Raw genomic sequence first — 26,518 nt, forward strand, 5'->3', positions numbered from 1 at the left:
ATCAGAAAGGTGGAAATAAAATCTCAAACTAATAACATATTTTAGCCTTCAGTAATTATGAGAACGTATTTTAATTCATTTGATAGCTCCCGGCCACAATAATCCGTTTTGTTATCATTTAACGTGAGAGCAATAAACGAAAACAACAAAATCACTGAACGTAAACATAGGTCACGTGGAGACAAACAACCTCCCCGCCACAACTCAGTCTGCCCCCGGTAGCTGAGTGGTCAGTGCGACAGACTGTCAATCCTAAGGGCCTGGGTTCGATTCCCGACTGGGTCGGAGATTTTCCTCCGCTCAGGGACTGGGTGTTGTGTTGTCCTAATCATCATCATTTCATCCCCATCGACACGCAAGTCACCGAAGTGGCGTCAAATCGAAAGACTTGCACCAGGCGAGCGGTCTACCCGACGGGAGGCACTTGTTACACGATATTATTATTATTATTATTATTATTATTATTATTATTATTATTGTATCAGCCCCAGATTTACTATATTTCCAAACCGAGGCAATATTATGTAGTGGCGCCCAGCCACACTTCTGTAACCAGAAGCGGGAGAAGGTACTACTCATACGCGACTCAACTGCGCTTGCGCAAGAGCCCACCCACAACTGCTCAAACAAATCTAATTTGAACAGTTGTCACGTCACACTCATCGGAGGCAATGCATAGTCTTCCTAAAGCCTTTGACACTTTGCTGTTGGCAGATGCTTGTATGAGCACTGTGTTGTTGTTGTTTAAGGCGCATTTCTTTGCAACTTAAGTTTTATTTTCGTTTCCCCCCCCTCCCCCTCGCGTTCATATTTTGTTGCTGGAGTATTATTCTGCAGTAGCGGGATGCAGTAATATCCTTTGATAGAGTATTGGTTCTTACCAGTCAAAATCACAAGAATTTAACTGATAACTAAAACAATGAAAAATTCCCGGAATTCTAAACAATTCCCGGGTTTTTCCCGGTTTTCTCCCGGATGAAAAACTTCCCGGATCTCCCGGTTGTCCCGGGTCGTATACACCCTGTATATACAGTAGAATGGGAAGGATTTTGTGGGTGAAGGTCAAATATAAAATCCCATGCACTCATTTATTCTGGTGGACCTGACCCCAGGAACAATTTGCTCAACGAGTTGCAAGTGCACGTGAAAAGAAGTATTTGTCAACCAGCTGTAAGGAATGAAGAAATATTTTTTGCCAGTTAGTATTAATAATTTTGGAAGGACAGATGCCACGACACCCAAGGGAACAGTTTTACCAAGTATACAAGAATTGCTGGAAAATGAACAGCTATGAAGTGTGAGAGTAAAAAGAATAAAACAGTTACTGGTAGCCGCCAGGAGAGCTACTGTTTCCAATGTATTTAATTAATGGTTAATATATACATGAGAAAAATTTTGTGTTATTCACTTTGTCCCTTGTCTTTATGTGCACTGAATGAAAATGTTACAAATGTGGTTGTTAGCCTTCTCACTGATAAAGAAAGTTAAGCATGGTAACATGTCCTGATGTTTTATGTCTGATGAGTAGGTTACTTTTATGTTCGATGCCTACAATTGATGGGATCAATAATGTTAGCTTTGTTACATAATGGCTAATATAATGAATGCCTTTACCTTAGTACATGTATTGATGTAGGGTTCAACAGTACATCATTTAGCTTTGTGACAGATAGTGGTATCTTAGTGCATATGTTGTCAGAAGGATGTGGAGCCATGCAACACTTGCAAAGTGGCTGTAGTAGAAATGAGAATTGAGCAGACCAAACTTCCTCTTCTTCTATTAAAAAGAAAAAAATAATCTTGTTTGGGTTGTAATCTGTTAACGGGAGTAATCTGCCATGAGGAGGATGATCTCACAGCTGCTTTGTGTGCTTGTGATTTCTCCTTACCCTCAGAGATAAGCCTTATATAATATCTTCAGTGTATCCACTGCTTTCCACTTGTTCTGGAAAGTACATAAGTTTCTAAGGACTCCAGGATGATATCAACATGCTATGGTTATAATAAAGTGACAGACACATGTGCTTTCTGGAGTCAAACCACAAATCAAGATTATCCACTACAACTAGATAATTTTTTTTTTCTGCTGTGGCATGATCTTACATTCCTGACAAAAAGAAAGTGGCCCAACTAGCCAGTGAGACTATTTTTCCTAGTCTATCATGATTTCATGTATGCAATGGATATCTTCCATATCCTACTAGTATCCTTAGCACAGTATATCTATTCCCTTTCTGAAATGTTTTTCGCAGAAACAGAACCCTTAGTTCCTATATTTATATTCTGTTGATAACCTCTGCTTTATGCATTATGTCAAATCCACAGTAGGGCTAATCTAACCACTAGCGTAAACAAGCTGACCGCAAATGTCTGCACCGACACATGCAAATTTCTTGTCACTTGGAGCACTGGCTACATCTTGTCCCAGCTCAGGTCGTCTTCTGTCTTATGCACTCTTCTGTTATCACCAACAGCCACCAATTCTAATTTTATTTTCACATGCTTTCTATCTAGTCATTTGACACTTTGCTATACCTCCCCCACTTTAACGTCCACTTTAGAACATCTTGACCTGTTGCAGGAAGTGCCCTAATTCTGCTAATTATGAATTAATTACTTTTTGGAACAGCTACAGTTCAACAGAAATAGCAAGTTTCACTAGAGAAAGCAATTCTCTGCACAACAAAGTTGCATTATCACAACAAAATGCTTAATCCAATTTACCTCATTTACAATCACAACTTTATTAATAATGAGTATATTTGAAAAACTACAGAAAGAAGGATACCTTATTTCCTGCTACTGCCCTGCCTAACCCACATACTGAAAGAAATTATAGCTCCCAAGAATCTGTAGATACTGACATAAGTGGATGATTACTCCAGTTTTGTTTATGTTTACGTAAGTGCATACTGATTGCATGTATTTTATATGTTTATTGGAGTGTAAGTACAAGATTTGTAAAGTGTGGCACCAAATTTCAATTTATTCTATATGTATTAGTAGTAGCAATTGAAAGACACATTTTTACTGAATACTTCATTTTGGGACTCTTCCCCATATATATTTATCTCTGTTAAAGAAATTGTGCTGTATTACACTCGTGTACCCTGCACCATTTCACAAGTGCACCCATTTGAGAAATCTGTCAAAAACATACATTGTGCAGCAGACAACTAAGCTAGCCATATCTAGTTCCTCCAACCCTCCTTGACTAAGGAGATTTAGTGTGTTCCTTGCATATTATACTTACCTTTTCAGACAATGAATGCATATAATGCTTATCTAAAGGGACCTACGAATGTTCTGATTTCGTATGCAAACTACCATTGGTCTAGCTGAAGACTTTTTTTCTGCATCCATGCACTTCCTACAACACCCCATTGCTGAAGGGAGCAATTCTATGTTATTCTTATTTTGTCTCATGACTGATTCTTGCGAGTATGAGCAACTAGAGGAGGGTATTATGGCTATTATGATATCGATAATAGGTAATCTCTCCCTTTTCATCAGTTCATTTTTAAATATAAGACTGATCATTATGCTATATTTAACCTACTCCTAGACGTACAAAGGACATCAGTATAATGCACACTTGTTCAAAATGGTTCAAATGGCTCTGAGCACTATGGGACTTAACATCTATGGTCATCAGTCCCCTAGAACTTAGAACTACTTAAACCTAACTAACCTAAGGACATCACACAACACCCAGTCATCATGAGGCAGAGAAAATCCCTGACCCCGCCGGGAATCGAACCCGGGAACCCGGGCGTGGGAAGCGAGAACGCTACCGCACGACCACGAGCTGCGGACATGCACACTTGTTTTCTTAATCTATTTTAAGTAGTTAATTTTGAACCTAATAAAACACCGGGAATATTTAACTATTCATATAAGTGTGTGCGCACTTTTTGTTGCATTAAGTAGATTTAGTTAGTGTCAAGTTCTCACAATTCCCTGAAACATATATAAACTACTTAACTTTAATTTTTTTATTGCAGTTCTTAATGCAACAATATGTTGTCACTTCATTCTCAAAAAGTAATTATTGTTAATTTTTAACTTCATTACATCAACTAAACATTTTGGGCTCATTCTATCAACCAATCACAGCAGAGGATAAGTGACATTACACAAACATGTTCCTGATGATACAACAGAACACAGCGATTTTTATTTCAATATTTATTCAGTATTATTTTACTATTTGTTGAGTAAGTTTGTAGTGACAGCCTGACCATTCGATGTCAAGTTTATGTAAGAAGGTGATAATTTGGTTGTGAATAGGAGAAGACCCTAGTGATTCCATATGAAGCTCCCATACTCCTCACACAGCATGATTTAAATTCTTCCATCAATCCCATGCGATGATGGTTATGTTTTCTTGATGTCTCATATCTTGGGCTATGATTTGCTGACAGAAGCGAACTGAGCAGAAACAATACTGATTTACACGTTTGCAAAGCTACACTGCCACTTATGGTGCTTTTCTTATTTATAGTTGTAAACTACAAATACATGTACCGTAAACTGGGGTGAATAGGGACAGTTTTGTGTTTCTTTTGTCACTTGTGAACAGTAAATAACTTCTGTACGGAAGGTAATATTTTTATATTGTGTAACACTGTTCATGCAATCCATGCCATATAATAAAAATCTGTTCTCCTTTTTCTTACACATGTATATATTTCTCTTGTTTGTGTTCCTATTCCCCCAATGTTGGGGTGAAAAGGGACATGTATTTATTTACCACTGTGTTCCCTGTCCAAATATCTGGTGGGCTGTATAGGGACATAATTTTTCTTTTGAAGATGAATTTCATGATATTTATTACATAAATGTAGCAGTATAAAAGAACTTTTGTTTATTTTAAACCCATAACTATAATTTTTACAATACAATTTACAATTATACACATAAGGGCTAACAAAAAATGAGCAAATCGATTATCCAAAGAAATCAGTCATTACATAAATAGGTTTGGTTTGAAGGTGTAACGTCCTCTTCGCACAGTTGGTGCCTTCAAAATACCAAGAATATCAGCTTTTGAGAAAACACACTCATCGGGCACATCAGGAAAAACAAACACATTGGAGCACTTGTTCGATTGGCGAAGAAATGTTCCATTGTATTGTCCATTTTCTTTATCAATTTGAAGAACCTTTCCAATGAACACCTTCACACACTTATCGTAAGAAAACTTGACCTTAACCCAGTCTCCTTCCTTTCAATTGTTTATCTCATCTGCAGTGGCTGCATCACCATTTTGCGCATCTTCTACAGAAGAGTGTAGGTCATCTGGAATGGTTTCTTCTTCTTCTTCATCTGATAACTGTTCATGGTCATCTACATTAGTTTTCTGAAAGTCTGCTAGAGTAACACTGCGACTGGCTGGGACATTCAGTCTCTCTTTCCGACCCCTTGTCTGCTCTGTGTCATCATTCCCATAACGCATTATTTTTAAAAATTCTGTCAGACTGTCTGTTGTAGAGGTTGGGGCAGCAGTTCCTTCATTTTCTTCATGTTCGATTGGCAAGTTGTCAAGTACTTTCTCCCGGTTAAGAGGAAATATACCTGCCTTTTGAAAACCAGATTGGATATTATCTTCCAATGCTTCTTCCATTAAATTTAATGTTTTCTTCAGAAGAGATGGAATATACTTTTTCTCAAATGCTCTACATTTGTCATTTGCTTTGGATTCTCGAGAACTTTTCTCCAGTTTATCTTGAGTGGTCGGAATAGGGTGATATCTAATGGTTGTGTCAGATGCATCGAATTTGCGGGAAGGAATACAAACGAGATGTTATGGTCCTCGCATAGCCTGATAACAGTTGGTGATAAGTGAGAACTTAAATTGTCACCTGTCACGAGCTTCCTCCCCTCAAATTGCCGACAGTAAGGTATTATAACTCTCCGGAACCAGTCAAGGAAGCAATTTCCATCCATCCAGCCAGACTTACTGCGGTTATAAAAGGCACTTGGAGGGCCGCCTTCAGTCCACAAGTCATACATATAAGCTGCTTTGTAGATTACATAGGGGGGTAACAGCATCCCAGAAGCAGATGCTGCAAACATGACAGATACACTGGACTTGCTTTGATTCATCACCCTCTATGGGTATTTGCAACCTCTTTTAAAAATAAGTTTTCGTCAGCCTGGGTCATCAGAGAGAGCAGTCTCATCATAGTTTATTATCAGATGTGGTGGTACACTGGCTCCAGTATCTTCCACTGATGCTGTCAACTCATCAAAGTAAGTGTTGATAACTGCTGGGGACACTTGTGCTTGGCTCCTTTTAATATTTTGGCACAATCGTTGGGAGAGTTTTGTTTTGTGTCTAGTGAGGAAGCCAAGCACCCACTCATATCCAAGCATGTTATCTTTAAATTTAGCTACATTCTTGCCCTCTCTGTCCAAGTGATATTTTACAAAGTAACACAAGCCAAAGGCACTTAATGGATATCCCCAACCTGCACAAACTGTAAGACATTCAACAAGTTGTTCTTCAAGATGATTAGGAAGGCAAGTCTGACCACCTTTCTCCCTGAACTCAACATTCCTAGCAAGCGTGTCTCTTGATTTCTTCACATAACGTTGTAGGGCAGATTAAGAAATTTCAATTTTTTTTTCTGCTTTTCTTATAGACATTCCACGAGCAACTGCCTGAACTGCCTGCTTTATAATCTTTTCATCAACAGGACGATGTATGTTCGATCGAGGATCTCTTTTTATATGTCCTAGGCATTGTGAAACACTGGAATGAGGGTAACCAGTAAGTAAATAAAGTTGTTAAAAGTAAATTTTGTCTATCATCAAATTAAATATTTTTAAGTTACATGTGTCACCAGAACTATTTCCGGTATTTTTCGCCTTGTCCCTATTCACCCCAATATAGCTACACAAATGCTACTTGAAACAAACAAATTAAATGGGTGCTTTCAGATCCATTTTACTTTTACAGCTTTCTGTACTTTGTTGCCACAATTACTTCTTGATTACTGATCCAAGTCTCATTATGAATGTCCTCCAAAGATTTTGTGTCTGACTGTTGCCAACAAGTCAAACATATTTCCCATCATGAGTAGGATGCAAAACTATTAGTTTTAGGTGTTCAATTATTTCACAAAAAATTCTTTCCGTCATTACTGAAACTTCAATTTTGTCAACAAATTGGGTGTGAACAAAATCTATTGCTATTATTGTAGCATGAACTGAAACCTAACTTGTCTACTAATCTTAATTGTCAGTTAAGGGATAGAGAAAAAACAAGTTGCACAATTATAGTTATTCCAACAAACTAATGCAATCCCAGCTATTTTAAAAGAATTTCTCCATAAGACCTATAGATTTTACTTTACGTTTAATTAAAATTGCATGTGAATGTATTTAAAATTATATCATTCAGTCACAGTCATGCAGGATAATAAAAGTATTGAGTCGTTCCATGCCAAGTGGTCTTTCTTACTAACTCCTCAGCTCTACAGCCCTTGATGCGCCTTGGCCTGCATCACAATATCCTGCCATTCTATCCAATCCATGGCTTTCAGCCTCCATCCTCTGACACCCAGATTTTTCATATCTTCTTCAACTCTATCCACCCATCTCTTTCTGGGGCGTAATTCTGTGGTCTAGAGATTTGTGGAAGTAATTGTGGGATATACATGAAACTATATTGGCCCATATCCCGCTTGTACTCAAATCAAATCTGACATCTGTTATGTTCTGCAATTGTTTTGTATTCTCTGTGGAAAATAATATTGAAAGTCCTGATCACTAGCAAATGAGCTTAACTGCAAGGCAGTAATCTTTTGACATCTATGCAAATCTTTTATAAAAAATGAAATAGAATAAGGACTTCAATAAAAATAACAGATTTCTCTTTTTTGTGCCTCTAATAATTTAAGGTAATCACATTTGGAAAGTGTAATTTTTTGGATACTGTCTTACAAAAATTTCTTCCCAAATAATCCTGTCAGTGATAACATGTGGCCAATACTGTAGTTTTTGTCATGACATTTTACAGCAAACTAATGAAAATTTTAAAAATTGTAGAAAACATACGCTTAGGATCATGAATGAGACCTCTTCTAGCTTTAGCCTCTTAGACTTATAGAAATGTATCACCTGGTTGGGATCCTGTGTGAAGAGACCCTTATGTTTGGGAATCTGTGCTAAAGAAACTCACCTGTGGCTGCTGGTGCACAGTTATCAGGCATGGTCCCTATGGTGATGGGGATGCTGGTTTTCTCACTTTAAAAGGAACCAGCAGTGTTTACGTCACCATAGACCTAACCAACAAATTTATGCAATTTTTCAAGTGTACACTAATGTTCCGCATTAACTGCGAACTATGCAAACACCAAGTACGCTAGACCTTAAACTGGAATTAAAGTAGCACATCAATAGCATTACACAATAAAGACATACCAATAATTCTCTAACACGAATCCATTTCAAGAAATGTCAGGAACTCTGCTGTGAACTTCTCCAGTATTTACACAATGTGGCAATGGCGTAAAACTTGAAGGCTATTTATACGATGTGTGCTGCAGCTGTTATGCAACGATTTTACCACTATGATCTCCGGTGCCTTATTTGGCCACATTACAGGAAAAACAAAACACAAAATGTAGTTTTGGTGATTGATGACATAGCCTTTCTAATGAAAACAGTGTAAAAGTTTGCACCAAAACTTTTTTGTAATAAGTGCACCAAAAATAGCCATTTTTGGCATTTTTAGAAAAATTGACTAACTTCACATTATTTTCAAGTGTCTTTTTCCGGATCTTGGCTGTATGCAAATCACTTCGGAAATCTTTTTTTTATTATTTCATTGAAGAGAGCACAAAAAGTAAAAAATGAACTCATTTTGTTTCTTTCCCAAAAATTTAGCTGAGATATTATGTCTCTAAGGTTACCAAAAACTCATGGGTGCACAGTTGACAGCTGCACTATGAGGTCAAACAAATGACTATATCTCTGGGAGTATTTAATTAATGATTGTGAGACTACCTATGGTCGTTAGGGACAAGTGCGATTGTTCATACGAAATTTCATCAAAATCTGTGATGGTCATGCACAAATTTCTAGACCACTTGGCATGGAATGACCCTATTGCTAGTTTCAGCTAGTTATAGCCTTTTTATGTGGCTATATTATACTAGTTGTCATGAAGTGATTTGTAAGAAGTACTGAAACAAGATTAAACAAAAGTGTGCTAATAAAACTGCTAGTGAAGTGGGAACCACTCACTATATTGTTTAGTGAATGGTGAAGTTTTCCTGCACTTTGACGAATCAATGTGACAGAGTATAATACTGATATCTTAACAGGGCTACGAGCAGGTCTCAGTAATGTATTTGTAAATTACCATTTACAATTTAGACTGTACTAAAACTCATAAATGTTTAAAATCAGATTGTTGTTTCTTAATTAAACAATATGTTGACACACAGTTTCTCAGTTTATGTTCTGAATAAGGTTTACTAGTTACAGAACAACATAATAGAAAGAAACTTACCCATATGACAAGTTTTTCTTCTTCATGCCCGGCTTTCTGCCTCCATAATGGGACAGTACGGTGATCGTTTGACACAAATACTACATAACAGTGCTGGAGTTCCTTAGGATGGTGATTACTTACAGCATGACATAAATGCCACACATTTTCTTCACTGAAAATAAGCAGGTAAAACCGGTAAACTAGAATTAACATTTAATGACCTATACAGTATGTAGGTATTAATGATAAACACATCTAAGATGAAATTACTTCATCTTTTTTCTATAAAGATATAGAAGCACATTATCACTTGGAAAAGCTATTTCAACAGTGCGTGAGAGCCTATAGAAAGACACATACAATGATGTGATGCTGATTAATGTTTTTAATGAAACAGTTTCATGATAACAGCAGCCAGTATGATCAGAATGAGAGCACCAAAATTGCTGTCAGATTACAGTTTCACCTTCATTCTTATGTGTTCATTGACTAAGAAGGCTCCTTTTAATGTCTTAGCTCTCACACTTAAAATATTATGCAATTATGAGTTTTTATTTATTTATTTATTTTGCAAACAACTATAAATCCTACATGACACTTGTTTCCAAGGATCACCAAATGTCATTGAAGTTTACTATTAAGCTAAAAAAGCTATTGTCACTTTAACATGAGTGTAGAAAAAAATGAGAGTATTAATCACACCAAAATACCTCCTTCATATGAAATATGATCATGTATCACAAACACTGTTCAAAACTCTTTAACCCCCTACAAAGCATCAGGAGACATGGGACACTCAATGTGTTTCTGCAGCACACAACAGAAACTAAAGTGAATTGTTGTCTATCTGACCTACAAATTTTGTATTTACTTCACAGAACTTACCAAACCTCTTATTATACACTGAAGAACCAAAGAAATTGGTACACCTGCCTAATATCGTGTAGGGCCCCCGCAACAAAGAAGTGCCGCATCACGATGTAGCATGGACTCTACTGTCGTCTGAGGTGGTGCTGGAGGGAATTGACACCATGAATCCTGCTGGGCTGTCAGTAAATCCATATGAGTACAAGGGGATGGAGATCTCTCCTGAATAGCACCTTGCAAGGCATCCAATAATGTTCTTGTCTGGGGAGTTTAGTGGCCAGTGAAAGCATTTAAACTCAGAAGAGTGTTCCTGGAGGCACTCTATAGCAATTCTGGATGTGTGAGGTGTTGCACTGTCCCGCTGGAATTGCGGAAGTTCATCGGAATGCACAATAGACATGAATGGATGTAGGTGATCAGACAGGATGCTTACATACATGTCACCTGTTAGCGTCATATCTAGACGTATCAGGGGTCCCATATCACTCCAACTGCACACACCCTGTGCCATTACACATCCTCCACCAGCTTCAACAGTACCCTGCTGACATGCAGGGTCCACGGATTCATGAGGTTGTCTCCATACCCATACACGTCCATCCCCTCGATACAATTTGAAACAAGACTCATCTGACCAGGCAACATGTTTCCAGCCATCAACAGTCCAATGTCGGTGTTGATGGGCCCTGGTGACGATGACACACGTTGACAGCCCGACATTGAAATCTGCAGCAATTTGTGGAAGGATTGCACTTCTGCCATGTTGAATGATTCTCTTCAGTCTTCGTCGGTCCCATTCTTGCAGGATCTTTTTCCAGCCACAGCGATGGAGATTTGATGTTTTACCAGATTCCTGATATTCACAGTACATTCTTGAAATGGTTGTATGGAACAATCTCCTCTTCATCGCTCTCTTGGAGATGCTGTGTTGCATCGCTCATGTGCCGACTTCACCACGTTCAAACTCACCTAAATCTTGTTAACCCTGCCACTGCAGCAGCAATAACCGATCTAAGAACTGCCAGACACTTGTCTTACACAGGTGTTGCTGACCACAGTGCCATATTCTGCCTCTTTACATATCTCTGTATTTGAATACACATACCTATACCCGTTTCTTTGGTGCTTCGGTGTAATATTCCTATGGTGTCTTCTCTGTGTTTTTATCTCTTTAGATTCTGTATTCACATTCCCCCCATTTACCTTGTTTCACACCTTCAATAGACTTTTAGTTATCAATAAACCAACTACCAACAGTTCTTCAAAGATTACGACAGTCTCCCATATGATATAATGAGAATAAAAAGGCTGTCAATATTGAAGTGAAAATCAGCATTGAAATGAAAACTAACCTTTACATGACTAGTATTTCCTTACAATATATCAGAAACCTACACAAACTTGACAGCAACTACACACAAAAGGTATGTGCTTATAGATAAATGTGTCTAAAGCAAGGGCACATGTACAAACTCTTGTTTGAATCAGGTTTTTTCTGTTCCTTTAATTTTGCCTTATATAATTCAGTAACAAATAGTCTACGTCATATCATGACATGCTTATGTATGTCCTGTTTCTGCCATCATCATTTTATGCAATACTTCAATAAACAATCCATGTATGTATGTATGTTTAACCATGATACCTATACTAAGAAATCTGTCTACAGATGAATGAACAAATGATACTAGATAAAATATATAAAAATGGTTTCATCCCATCATTCTGTAACACACTGGTATGCAAAACATTAAGGATGAAACTAACTTTCACACACTGTCACTACAAAGTGACATAGCCCAATGAAACTTGAAGCATACAAGGGAAGAATTGCTACAGTATAGTAAAAGTAAGTATCAAAAACTTGCAATGAGACAAATACTTTTACTCAAACACAATAATTATGCTGAATGCAACAACAAATTTACTGTTACCAGTCCCTGTTTATCTTCACGATGCATTTCAAAGGTTTAAGGGGAGATGGTGGCAGTCTTGCACTGATATTTTTGTAAATCCATATCTTTGCCATTTTTTGTTCAATCTCATTGAAATTTTACACATAGAAATCTAATATGATTTTTTAAAAAATTCAGAATTTTTATTAACAATCTAATGCAGTGAGATAATTTTGAATTTTTTATTGCATTATTATTTTAAGGTACACTTTTTCATAATTTTGGGGCAAATTTGGCAATTTTTTTAATGGTAAAATAATTTACACTAATAGGTGTACAATTGAGTGCAGTAACTTTTTGGTAAATTAATACTATTATTTTCTGCGATATTTTGGATTCGAACATTTTTTACAAGCAAACTTTTCAATATATTATCAACCACAAAACGGTGTATAGTATCTCGATTAAAATTTTGTTCCACTTAAATATTGCTTCAAAGTAAAAGAATAGGTGTGCCAAATTTAATTGCAATCCTTCCAGTAGTTTCTGATATATGTGTTCCTGAAAGCAGAAAACCTTCAGTTGCAGAAAAATCATTTTAAAGTTTGGATGACATGTAAAAAAATCTATCCTACCTTAGCTAAAACTGCCCATATCCATATTCCATTTCTTCCTCATCATCCCCTACAGCTCTTTTAGCTTCTCTGCTCCTTTGCCTAGCAATTTTTTGTATGTTCTGGACTGAAGTCTCCGCCTTCACAATTCTTTCCTTATCGATCTGCAGTATCTGCTCAGTGAAGACTCCAGATGTAAAGCCCTACTTGCTGAGGATGTGAAGTCTTGCCACATTCCCATCATTAAACAATGCTGCAGCTTCCAAAGCAGAAATCTTCACCACCAAATCGGAAACAAACACAGTCTTTGGACATCTTTTCCAAATAAGAGCATTGAAACTTTCATTTGGGATCTGTGTTTTCCCATGCAGACATTTTTCTAGCAGTTGATTTAACGGCCAGTGAAACCTTATAAGGAAGGTTATTTTTATGGGTATAAGCTTCCCCACTTCCCTTACTTTTCACAAATTTGCACCATTCATTAGAACAGAGGCCATGTTGAGATGTAGTGTCTGTTGACAAGTAATGAAACCAAATGGCCCATACTGCTTTCCTCATACTGTCCAAGCTTGTGAGGTTACTTCTAATTGCAGCACCATAATAGACTTGTAGGCTGTCAATTCTCTTTTTTGTAAGTCTATTTTTACCTCCCAGTGGCTTCCCATCCTCTAGTAGCTTGCCTTTATTGTCTGCAACAAGTCTATGGAGTCGTCCACCCATCCTCCTCTGAATATGGCCTAAGCACTCCAGTTTCTCAATAGCGCAAACTTTTCCATAGGGCTGACTTTCAACTACATTCTTGAAAGCACTTGAGTCTCCATTTCCTAAATACTGTACTTATCTTACTCCATACTTTTGCAATGATCTAGGGAAAATGAATTTCGTACCTGCAGCTTCCATCCCGCCACTGGAGCCTGCATAATTTCTGCTACAAACAGCTTTATGGGCTTCTTGCCACTCTTTTCCTTTACCTGCATCAATATATTTCTTGTGCAAGGAACATGCAGAACAATATTTAGACATCACCTCTAAGTCTAATACTTTTCCAGTGTCGACACTAATGATTGTTGAAACTCCATGCAGTTAAGTATGCCCCCCTCTACATCCAGGAACTGTCACAGGTGACTGCTATATCATTGCTTCACAATGTTCTTGAATTGCCCCCAGGACTGCCATTATCATGCTTTCTTCACTTACTTCTGCAACTACATTGAGGAGAGCAGTATTCATTGCAGAAAATTTTAGGGGTGGACTAGGCATGTTCATAATACCACATAAAAGGTTTCCACCATCTCTTCCAATCCCTATACATCTTAGTCCATAAGCAAATCTCATATTGGCTTCATAGATTCTATTACTGACCTCTGATGTCTTTAATGGTCTGTCAGTATCACAGTTTTGACACAAAATGTGCAATGTGCAAACCAGACCTTCTCTCTTTCCATCATCATCAACCAAATCCACATTTCCTCCACAAACAGAGCACTTGCAGGCTTTTCTAAGTGCTTCTGCCACATTTCCATATCCACAATTCTGAAACCTGTATTTCTGTCATGATTTGTTTCTTCTGACACAATCCCTGTTCCAAGTTTTATTTTAGATGCACTTGGAGACAAGCTAATGTTTGCATCTGTATGCCCGACCCTAACCTCAATGTCAGTTTTTCGCTTTATATTGGAAATATGGGACTTACTATATTTTTTAAATACTTTACCAGGCCTAGGCATTGTAAAAAGGGATCAACAGATTCAACCTTGCACAACGAATGGCACAAAAAATCAAGCGTCACCCGAATTCCACTGAACAGCACAAAACTTTTTTACAGCACTCCCCACCCTTCTACACCACACTGAACCAGAAAATGGCTCCACAGCCTTCAGTACAACACTGCTGTTACGTATACAAAAAATCACAGCCTTCTAAAGCTTCATTTTCTAGGTTAACAGGCCAAATTCTGCAATAAAATTTTTCCTCCATTTGGTACATTGAAAAGTGGGCTTGGCGCATTACACTGCTTTGGGTTTTAATGTTTTTTATGCCATTTGTAGTTCAAATTTCAAGGAAAATTTTTTGGATAATAATCTCAATTATATTTATTATGAAATAAGCAAAGAAAAATAATTTGTAAATTTTTCATTATTTCTGCCACCATCTCCCCTTAAACCTCCATCATCAGGTTGATTTACATTTGTTACTATTGTGTGTGTGTGTGTGTGTGTGTGTGTGGTGATTTTTCGGTGGAACTTATGGCACTGTCTGGTGGAGAAACAGAACACTATTTCAGAGCATGGTCTTTGATTTCTTTTGACAAAAACTAAACATATATCTAATGGAAAAATAAAATAAGAGTACCTCCAGCAGTCACAGGTTTCTTTCACCGTCTGAACACATGACATATATACTGTCATATTTCGTAAAAAAGTATGGCGTCTGGTAAATATTAGGTGCAAGGATTATATAACTGAAGAGAAACATTATCACAAAGTACAAAGAAAATACATTGTAACAACATTAGTACAGAATAAGTTTTAACGGATTTTGGAGACCATTGTTTTGAGGCGTTTAATACATGCATTGGAATAAATATTTCATGTGGTATTTTGTAAAGTTAATATAGCTTAAACTTCATATTCATTTAAATAATCAGATTACATGTTGCAAGCTTTAATTACAATAATTATGTTGTCTATAGGTGCAAGCATTATATAATTGAAGAGAAACATTATCACAAAGTACAAAGAAAATACATTGTAACAACATTAGTACAGAATAAGTTTGACAGAGCACTGAAAGACCTGAGTCGAAACAAGGCCCCCGGAGTAGACAACATTCCATTGGAACTACTGACGGCCTTGGGAGAGCCAGTCCTGACAAAACTCTACAATCTGGTGAGCAAGATGTATGAAACAGGCGAAATACCCTCAGACTTCAAGAAGAATATAATAATTCCAATCCCAAAGAAAGCAGGTGTTGACAGATGTAAAAAATACCGAACAATCAGTTTAATAAGCCACAGCTGCAAAATACTAACACGAATTCTTTACAGACGAATGGAAAAACTAGTAGAAGCCGACCTCGGGGAAGATCAGTTTGGATTCCGTAGAAATACTGGAACACGTGAGGCAATACTGACCTTACGACTTATCTTAGAAGAAATATTAAGGAAAGGCAAACCTATGTTTCTAGCATCTGTAGACTTAGAGAAAGTTTTTGATAGTGTTGACTGGAATACTCTCTTTCAAATTCTGAAGGCGGCAGGGGTAAAATACAGGGAACGAACGGCTATTTACAATTTGTACAGAAACCAGATGCCAGTTATAGGAGTCGAGGGACATGAAAGGGAAGCAGTGGTTGGAAAGGGAATAAGACAGGGTTGTAGCCTCTCCCCGATGTTATTCAATCTGTATATTGAGCAAGCAGTAAAGGAAACAAAAGAAAAATTTGGAGCAGGTATTAAAATCCATGGAGAAGAAATAAAAACTTTGAGGTTCGCCGATGACATTGTAATTCTGTCAGAGACAGCAAAGGACTTGGAAGAGCAGTTGAACGGAATGGACAGTGTCTTGAATGGAGGATATAAGATGAACATCAACAAAAGCAAAAACGAGGATAATGGAATGTAGTCGAATTAAGTCGGGTGATGCTGAGGGAATTAGATTAGGAAATGAGACACTTAAAGTAGTAAAGGAGTTTTGCTATTTGGGGAGAAAAATAACTGATGATGGTCGAAGTAGAGAGGATATAAAATGTAGACTGGCAATGGCAAGGAAAGCGTTTCTGAAGAAGAGAAATTTGTTAACATCGAGTATAGATTTAAGTGTCAGGAAGTCATTTCTGAAAGTATTTGTATGGAGTGTAGCCATGTATGGAAGTGAAACATGGACGGTAAATAGTTTGGACAAGAAGAGAATAGAAGCTTTCGAAATGTGGTGCTACAGAAGAATGCTGAGGATTAGATGGGTAGATCACATAACTAATGAGGAAGTATTGAATAGGATTGGGGAGAAGAGGAGTTTGTGGCACAACTTGACCAGAAGAAGGGATCGGTTGGTAGGACATGTTCTGAGGCATCAAGGGATCACCAATTTAGTATTGGAGGGCAGCGTGGAGGGTAAAAATCGTAGGGGGAGACCAAGAGATGAATATACTAAGCAGATTCAGATGGATGTAGGTTGCAGTAGGTACTGGGAGATGAAGAACCTTGCACAGGATAGAGTAGCATGGAGAGCTGCATCAAACCAGTCTCTGGACTGAAGACAACAACAACAGTGGTAAAATTTTACATAAATAACAATTTTGGTTGGGATTCACTGATAGGAATGAAAAGCTGGAGGCAGAAGCAAAGGAAGAGAAGGGGAAGAGAGAGATGGTGGAAGGAGTGGTTGGATGAGAGCAAGCTTTCCAAAGTAGGGGTTTCTCAAGATTATATCTGTTACATGTAATAACTGCCTTAGGTTGGGTTAATACATTGTTTAACGCTTTAAAATATGCAGATGGATGCACAATTTGTGCCATTAGTTGATGTACATATAGTTTCAAGCTGACAAGGGGTATAAGCTGTTGGGCTGCTGGTATATTTGTAAATGAGGTCAATCCCTTTTACTTTTGAGGGTATCATGGTAACAAAATGAAATACTTATGGTAAATATTACTGTGTGTGTGTGTGTGTGTGTGTGTGTGTGAGCGCGCGCGTGCGCATTGCAAATTTAACAACATAGCCAGTTGCTAAAGACAGAGATGATACTATTGTAAATATTGTCATTTAAGATGGATTCAGGTTGTTTTGTTTGATGTTTGCCTATTTGGAGTGTTTCAAGGATGTCTGGTGTTTTACCCTTAGGTTGGACATGCAGGATACTGATACTTATTTTGTTAACATGGCATTTTGTTTTATGCAGGTGGGTGGCTATTGCTGATGTGTTATTTTTTTGTTTTTTAGTGCTGCCATGTGTTCTTTGAATCTAATCTCAAATGATCTGCCTGTCTGGCCTATGTAGAAGCAATCACAGTCCAAAAATTCGATTTTGTACACACGTATGTGATGAGTGGGTTTCATGTGTGGATATTGTGAGGTAGCTTCTGTCCAATCTTATTGTCTGTGGTAAAGGATATGTTTACGTCTTTTGGTTTGAAGACGTTTGAAATCTGATATGAAATATTACCTAGAAAGTGGACTGTACTGAAAATGTTTTATTTTTGTTTTTTGTGATGTTATTGCTTTGCCACTATTGAGCGTATTAGGGTGTCTACCATGCAGCTGTTATAACAATTTGCAATAGCTGTTTGTTTTATTATTTAAATTTCTTGTTCACATTTGTCAACAGAGTGTGGTAGTTGGATAGCCCTATTGGCCATGTACCGGTATGTTGCCATCTTGTGGATTGTAGGGCGAAAAGAGGAGCTGTGAATGGTAGTATGTGTTTTGGTTAGGCTTCCAATAAATTTCAAACTTATGTCGTCTGTTGTTTATTTTAATGATAAGGTGTAAAAAGTGTATATAGTCACTTGCTTGGTGTTCAACTGTGCATTTTGTTTTCATGGGAATCGTTGAATAATTGGTTCAACTCAATATAGCATCTTTCGTGCCATTGATTAAAATGGTGGTATCACCTACATATCTGTAATAGTAGATATTTTTGAGGAGGTAGCGATTAGAATTCAGGATTTTTTCTTCTAAGTTACTTTTAAATATTTCAGCTAACAATTTATCAATGGTTAGATAATTTCCTCCCTATGCCAGACAAGACGCCTCCTGAGACGCGACAAGGTGGTAGTAGTAGGCAAAAAACAACAGGGAATAACAATATTAATGTGGTAATAGTAAACTGCAGGAGCGTCTATAGAAAGGTCCCAGAACTGCTCTCATTAATAAACAGTCACAATGCCCACATAGTACTAGGGACAGAAAGCTGGCTGAAACCAGATGTACACAGTAATGAAATTCTCAACTCAGATTGGAATGTATACCGCACAGACAGGCTGGGCAGTGAAGGGGGAGGCGTGTTTATAGCGATAAAAAGTGCAATAGTATTGAAGGAAATTTATGGAGATCCGAAATGTGAAATAATTTTGGTGAAGGTCATGGTTAAAGAAGGCTCAAACGTGGTAATTGGATGTCTCTATAGGCCCCCTGGCTCAGCAGCTGTTGTGGTAGAGCACCTGAAGGAAAGTTAGGAAAATATTTAGAGATTTCCCAACCATTTTATAGCTCTGGATGGAGATTTTAATTTGCCAGATGTAGACGGACAAACAGGTGGCAGGGACAAGGAATCCGGTGAAATTTTTTTAAGTGCATTATCTGAAAACTACCTTGAGCAGTTAAACAGAGAACCGACTTGTGGCGATAACATATTAGACCTTCTGGTGACAAACAGACCCGAACTATTTGAAACAGTTGACACAGAGCAGGGAATCAGTGGCATAAAGCAGTTACTGCATCAATGATTTCAGCTGTAAATAGAAATATTAAAAATGGTAGGAAGATTTTTCTGTTTAGCAAAGTGACAAAAAGCAGATTTCAGAGAACTTGACGGCTCAACACATAAGTTTTGCCTCAAGTACAGCTAGTGTTGATCAGTGGGCAAAGTTCAAAACCATCGTACAATATGCATTAGATGAGTATGTGCCAAGCAAGATCGTAAGAGATGGAAAAGAGCCACCGTGGTACAACAACCGAGTTAGAAAACTGCTGCGGAAGCAAAGACAACTTCACAGCGAACATAAACATAGCCGAAGCCTTGCAGACAAACAAAAATTACGCGAAGCAAAATGTAGTGTGAGGAGGGCTATGTGAGAGGCGTTCAATGAATTCGAAAGAAAAGTTCTATGTACTGAGTTGGCAGAAAATCCTAAGAAATTTTGGTCTTATGTCAAAGCGGTAGGTGGATAAAAACAAAATGTCCAGACTCTCTGTGACCAAAATGGTACTGAAACAGAGGCTCACAGACTAAAGGCTGGAATACTAAATGTCCTTTTCCAAAGCTGTTTCACAGAGGAAGACTGCACTGTAGTTCCTTGCCTAGATTGTCGCACGGATGACAAAATGGTAGATATTGAAATAGATGACACAGGGATAGAAAAACAATTAAAATAGCTCACAAGAGGAAAGGCCGGTGGGCCTGATGGGATACCAGTTTGATTTTACACAGAGTACGTGAAGGAACTTGCCCCCTTCTTGCAGCGGTGTACCGTAGGTCTCTAGAAGAGTGTAGAGTTGCAAAGAATTCGAAAATGGCACAGGTCATCTCCGTTTTCAAGAAGGGACGTCGAACAGATGTGCAGAACTATAGACCTATATCTCTAACGTCGATCAGTTGTAGAATTTTGGAACACGTATTATGTTCTAGTATAATGACTTTTCTGGAGACTAGAAATCTACTCTGTAGGAATTAGCATGGGTTTCAAAAAAGACGATCGTGTGAAAGCCAGCTCGCGCTATTCGTCCATGAGACTCAGAGAGCCGTAGACACGGGTTCCCAGGTAGATGCCGTGTTTCTTGACTTCCGCAAGGCATTCGATATAGTTCCCCACAGTCGTTTAATGAACAAAGTAAGAGCATATGAACTACCAGACCAATTGTGTGATTGGATTGAAGAGTTCCTAGATAACAGAACGCAGCATGTCATTCTCACTGGAGAGAAACGTTCCGAAGTAAGAGTAATTTCAGGTATGCCACAGGGGAGTGTCGTAGGACCGTTGCTATTCACAATAAACGTAAATGACCTTGTGGATAACATCGGAAGTTCACTCAGGCTTTTTGCAGATGATGCTGTAGTATATCGAGAGGTTGTAACAATGGAAAATTGTACTGAAATGCAGGAGGATCTGCAACGAATTGACGCATGGTGCAGGGAATGGCAATTGAATCTCAATGAAGACAAGTGTAATGTGGTGCGAATACATAGAAGGAAAGATCCTTTTATCATTTAGCTACAATATAACAGATCAGTAGCTTGACGCAGTTAATTTTGTGAATTATCTGGGAGTAAGCATTATGAGTGATTTAAAATGGAATGATCATATAAAGTTGATAATTGGTAAAGCAGATGCCAGAGTATGATTAATTGGAAGAATCCTAAGGAAATGCAATCCGAAAACAAAGGAAGTAGGATACAGTACACTTGTTTGCCCACTACTTGAATATTGCTCACCAGTGTGGGATCCGTACCACATGGGGTTGATAGAGGAGATAGAGAAGATCCAACGGAGAGCAGCGTGCTTCATTACAGGATCATTTAGTAATCGCGAAAGCGTTACGGATATGATAGATAAACTCCAGTGGAAGACTCTGCAGGAAAGACGCTCAGTAGCTCGGTACGGGCTTTTGTCGAAGTTTCGAGAACATACCTTCACCGAGGAGTCAAGCCGTATATTGCTCCCTCGTACGTATATCTCACGAAAAGACCATGAGGATAAAATCAGAGATGTTAGAGCCCAAACAGAGGCATACCGACAATCTTTGTTTCCACGAACAATACGAGACTGGAATAGAAGGGAGATCCGATAGAGGTACTCAAGGTACCCTCCGCCACACACCATCAGGTGGCTTGCGGAGTATGGATGTAGATGTTATGTAAAATTTTACCACTGTAGACAACATAATTAATAAGTTTCCTTTAGTTTTGTCTATGGTCACAAACTTTTTTTTAACAGATTACCGGTTTCCGTTTATAATGACCATCATCGGATCTGTTTTATAGACACAAAGTAATAATGTTTTTATAAAACAAATCTGATGATGGTCATTATAGACTGAAACCGGTAATCTGTTAAAAAAAAGTTGTGACCACAGACATAAATTAAAGGAAACGTATTGTGTATACGGGTCACAGTTTTATTCGAGACAATGTCACAGCTTGCGAGACAACGTAATTATTGTAATTAAATCTTGCAGCATGTAACCTGATTATTTAAATGAATATGAAGTTTAAGCTATATTAACTTGACAAAATACCACATGAAATATTTATTCCAATGCATGTATTCAACACCTTAAAACAAAGATCTCCACAATCCGTTAAAACTTATTCTATACTAATGTTGTTACAATGTATATTCTTTGTAGTTTGTGACAATGTTTCTCTTCTAATATATGATCCTTGCAACTGACAGTTTCCAGATACCATATTTGTTTACAAAATGTGACCGTATACATGTCACGGGTTATGGCAGAACGGAACCTGTGACCACTGGAGGTACTCTTATTTTACTTATTTTATTTTTACCGTTAAATGTACGTTTAGTTTTTGTCAAAAGAAATCAAAAACAATGCTTTGAAATAGTGTTCTGTTTCTCTACTATACAGTGCCACAAGTTCCTCCATAAAATTTTACCCCCCCCCCCCCCCCCCACACACACAGCATCATAGTAACAAATGTAAATCAACCTGATGGAGGTTTAGACCTTTGAAACACATTGTTGAGATAAATAAACTGTGACTGTAACAGTACACTTGTTTCATTTAATGTCAAAGTCACAGTAAAGCTTAACCTAAAATGTTCGCATACTTTTAAGTATGCTGAAACAGCTGCAATTCACAATGGTCTCTCCAACGTTACAAATGGTGGGGCCACGGTTTTTAACAAGTTGTTGGATCACCAGAGAGCAATGCATGCTCTGTAATGTGCTCCCATACTGGCCACGGGTTAGGTGAGGGGATCTTGTGAAACAGCATTCCGGTCCTCCACCAGTGCAGTTGCGAAGTAATGAATTGTCGGCGGTGCATGTGAGGTGCTGCAATATATCTCCCTAACAAACGTGCTAGATGGGAATTAAGCCGGGAACAAGTAGGCCGGTCTTTTTGTTGAGTATTCACTTATTCCAGGAGCTGCTTCACATGCACAGTTCGATGGATTTGCATATTGTGGTCCATAAAAATGAGGTGAGGACCAAATGCATCCCTTGAAAGACAAATATGGGGAAGTAGTACAGAGTCACTATAATGTTGACTCCTGAGTGTACTGTGTTCAAAGATTTGGGGCTCTGTATGCCCACGAAACATTATGCCTCCTCACAGCAAACAGCTGGACCACCAAACCAATCATGTTTGACAATATTCCTGGGCACTTTATATGTTCCCATCCCTTGCCATATGTGGGTAGATAACACTATTAATGCTGGTCACTGTGCCCTACCATTAATGTCAGGCTTAGTTTGACTATGCGCAGGCGTGTTAAAGCCACTGTAGTTTTAAGAGGTAGCAGCTCAGTGTACTGAACTCTGCAGCCTGAATAACACAAAATCATTTAAAAATTTAATATTGTATGCTCTTTCCCATGCTGTATATGTACAGTAACTAATATTTCCTAACTGGAAAACCTTCCTGATGTTACAATTTCTATGGTAAACAGTGTGTTTTTTGTTGTTTAAACATTACATATGAATTTACTTTCATCCATCCCTTCTTTCTTCACATGTCTAACTTATTTTCTGGCAGTGGTCCATACACTGCTTCATTACGGCTTTAACAGGTGGATCTACGGCTCATCCAGTGACAAATCGGCACAACGAGTTGATAACTTCCAAAACAGTTGAAACATTTCTGTCCCATCCTGTTTAATATTTGTTAGCAATCAGTAAATGTAGACCCAATTTTGACATTTTCTTCTCATTAACTCTTCATTCAAATGTACTGTACTCTCTTCTGATATGCCTATGGCATAACCTATTTTATATACCTCTCATTTTTGATTGTCCAGTAACATATCGTGCAATTTCTTAATATCCTCCACATGCACCATCTTCAGTGGAAGCATAGCCACCTCTGAACTGTTGAAAATGAAGTAGCAGCTTTCTTACATGTCTTCAACAATTTGTATAAGTCCATTGCAATAAACCAGGCATAATAAAGATCTATTTTGACAGCACAATCTACATCACACTGATTTATGCCAAAGTTGGCACACAGTGAAGTAGAGAAGGAAAGGGTGGAAGGTGAGGCAAATATAGCTTCAGTCCTGACACATATGGACATTTCACTCAATTTTTACTGTACCTAACAACCTTTTTTTAAAAAACTAAGGAATACTTCTTTACCATCTCCAACAATTCATCAAATTAGTTTATAACTGTCTGAATAGTGTTTCCTTAATGTTAATGTCAGCACTTTCAGTCCGCATTGAACACAAGGTAATAAGCAGGTAACTGATACCACTTGTTAACTGAGGTGCATATAGTTTTCCCGAAATTTTAGCTCTGTTTCAATACATCCCTACCGCTTTTCTGGGGGCTTACAATAAACCTCTGACACTGACCCTGAAAATCACCCATCACAAATACGCTCACCTGGAAAGCGCCTTGTTGGCACACATATTCCTATGAAAATATTCTTTTATTTAACAATAGCAATTTCACCCTTAAGACTGTTTTTGAAGTTTTATATGAACATTAAGAGCACAATAATTGTGTTTACTGAATGATTTTTAGAAATCTACTCACATTTTAGTACAATTTGTTTTACTCATCACGGTGCAAGTTTCAATGGGATAATCATAAACTATTTTCAAAACTGATTTGTTCACACATACTTCATTTATTAAGTCACCATCTGAGACAACATCACTTTCATAAAAAAACTGTCAGGTCTGACTTAAGAATGATATCAGAATTTTGATTAAACAAATAAGGAGAAGTCTGTTGTTGTTGCCTGACATTCATCACTCAACTACATATTACACAGAACAACTTCGAAAATGTTTTTTCTTCAGTTTAACAAATGTGATGTTAGCAACAATGATGCACCACAAGTTTCAATCAGTTTAAATTCTTATAATACATTCCAAATCAAATGGTATATATTGTGCATGTGTGTGTGTGTGTGTGTGTGTGTGTGTGTGTGTGTGTGTGTGTGTGTTTTTATTGATCAGTACATGTGCCTAATGAATTACACTTAGCTTTTCTGATAAACAGAATATCTTTTCATATATCTGACTTCTTGGGATTCTAAACCATAACAAGTAAGATGTGATTCAATCATTAGAAGCCTACAATATATTAGGTGCCATAACAATATGTACCTATGTGATTAAATGCAAACAGTTTGATAACATAATTAGCAACAACTGGGCAACCAGGATTTTTGCTTTCAAGTCCCCCCGAGTTTAATAACAGAACTACAAGAAGAGATATTACCAAACAGTATGAAAATAACTCCATACAGATAAGGCATATATCCAGTGGCCTTCAGCCAAGCAAAAATATTGTGGAACTACATTAGAATATCTACATAAACTTTCATGCAGTATGAGGGCTAACATTTTTTTTTGTCATCAGTCTACTGACTGGTTTGATGCAGCCCGCCACGAATTCCTTTCCTGTGCTAACCTCTTCCTCTCAGAGTAGCACTTGCAACCTACATCCTCAATTATTTGCTTGACGTATTCCAATCTCTGTCTTCCTCTACAGCTTTAGCCCTCTACAGCTCCCTCTACTACCATGGAAGTCATTCCCTCATGTCTTAGCAGATGTCCTATCATCCTGTCCCTTCTCCTTATCAGTGTTTTCCACATATTCCTTTCCTCTCTGATTCTGCGTAGAACCTCCTCATTCCTTACCTTATCAGTCCACCTAATTTTCAACATTCATCTATAGCACCACATCTCAAATGCTTCGATTCTCTTCTGTTCCGGTTTTCCCACAGTCCATGTTTCACTACCATACAATGCTGTACTCCAGACGTACATCCTCAGAAATTTCTTCCTCAAATTAAGGCTGGTATTTGATATTAGTAGACTTCTCTTGGCCAGAAATGCCTTTTTTGCCATAGCGAGTCTGCTTTTGATGTCCTCCTTGCTCCGTCCATCATTGGTTATTTTACTGCCTAGGTAGCAGAATTCCTTAACTTCATTGACTTCGTGACCATCAATCCTGATGTTAAGTTTCTCGCTGTTCTCATTTCTACTACTTCTCATTACCTTCGTCTTTCTCCGATTTACTCTCAAACCATACTGTGTACTCATTAGACTGTTCGTTCCGTTCAGCAGATCATTTAATTCTTCTTCACTTTCACTCAGGATAGCAATGTCATGAGCGAATCATATCATTGATATCCTTTCACCTTGTATTTTAATTCCACTCCTGAACCTTTCTTTTGTTTCCATCATTGCTTCCTTGATGTACAGATAGAAGAGTAGGGGCGAAAGGCTACAGTTTTTTCTTACACCCTTCTTAATATGAGCACTTCATTCTTGATCGTCCACTCTTATTATTCCCTCTTGGTTGTTGTACGTGTTGTATATGACCCGTCTCTCCCTATAGCTTACCCCTACTTTTTTCAGAATCTCTAACAGCTTGCACCATTTTATATTGTCGAACGCTTTTTCCAGGTCGACAAATCCTATGAAAGTGTCTTGATTTTTCTTTATCCTTGCTTCCATTATTAGCCGTAACGTCAGAATTGCCTCTCTCGTCCCTTTACTTTTCCTAAAGCCAAACTGATCGTCACCTAGCACATTCTCAATTTTCTTTTCCATTCTTCTGTATATTATTCTTGTAAGCAGCTTCTATGCATGAGCTGTTAAGCTGATTGTGCGATAATTCTCGCACTTGTCAGCTCTTGCCGTCTTCAGAATTGTGTGGATGATGCTTTTCCGAAAGTCAGATGGTATATCGCCAGACTCATATATTCTACACACCAAGGT

The 26,518-nt window shown here is 37.9% G+C and overlaps 1 protein-coding gene across 5 annotated transcripts in view; it reads right to left on the reverse strand.

Moving 5' to 3' along the window:
* Positions 1-26,518, reverse strand: part of LOC126183672 (protein N-terminal glutamine amidohydrolase) — an 80,278-nt gene that overhangs the window by 47,052 nt on the left and 6,708 nt on the right. For all 5 annotated transcript variants that reach the window (XM_049925831.1, XM_049925832.1, XM_049925830.1 and 2 more), the window contains exon 2: positions 9,524-9,677. In XM_049925831.1, the coding sequence (XP_049781788.1) occupies positions 9,524-9,677 (154 nt within the window). The remainder of the gene's footprint in view (positions 1-9,523; positions 9,678-26,518) is intronic.

The sequence above is a fragment of the Schistocerca cancellata genome, chromosome 4 (genome assembly GCF_023864275.1).
Source record: "Schistocerca cancellata isolate TAMUIC-IGC-003103 chromosome 4, iqSchCanc2.1, whole genome shotgun sequence".
In the NCBI taxonomy this organism is placed as follows: Eukaryota; Metazoa; Arthropoda; class Insecta; order Orthoptera; family Acrididae; genus Schistocerca; species Schistocerca cancellata.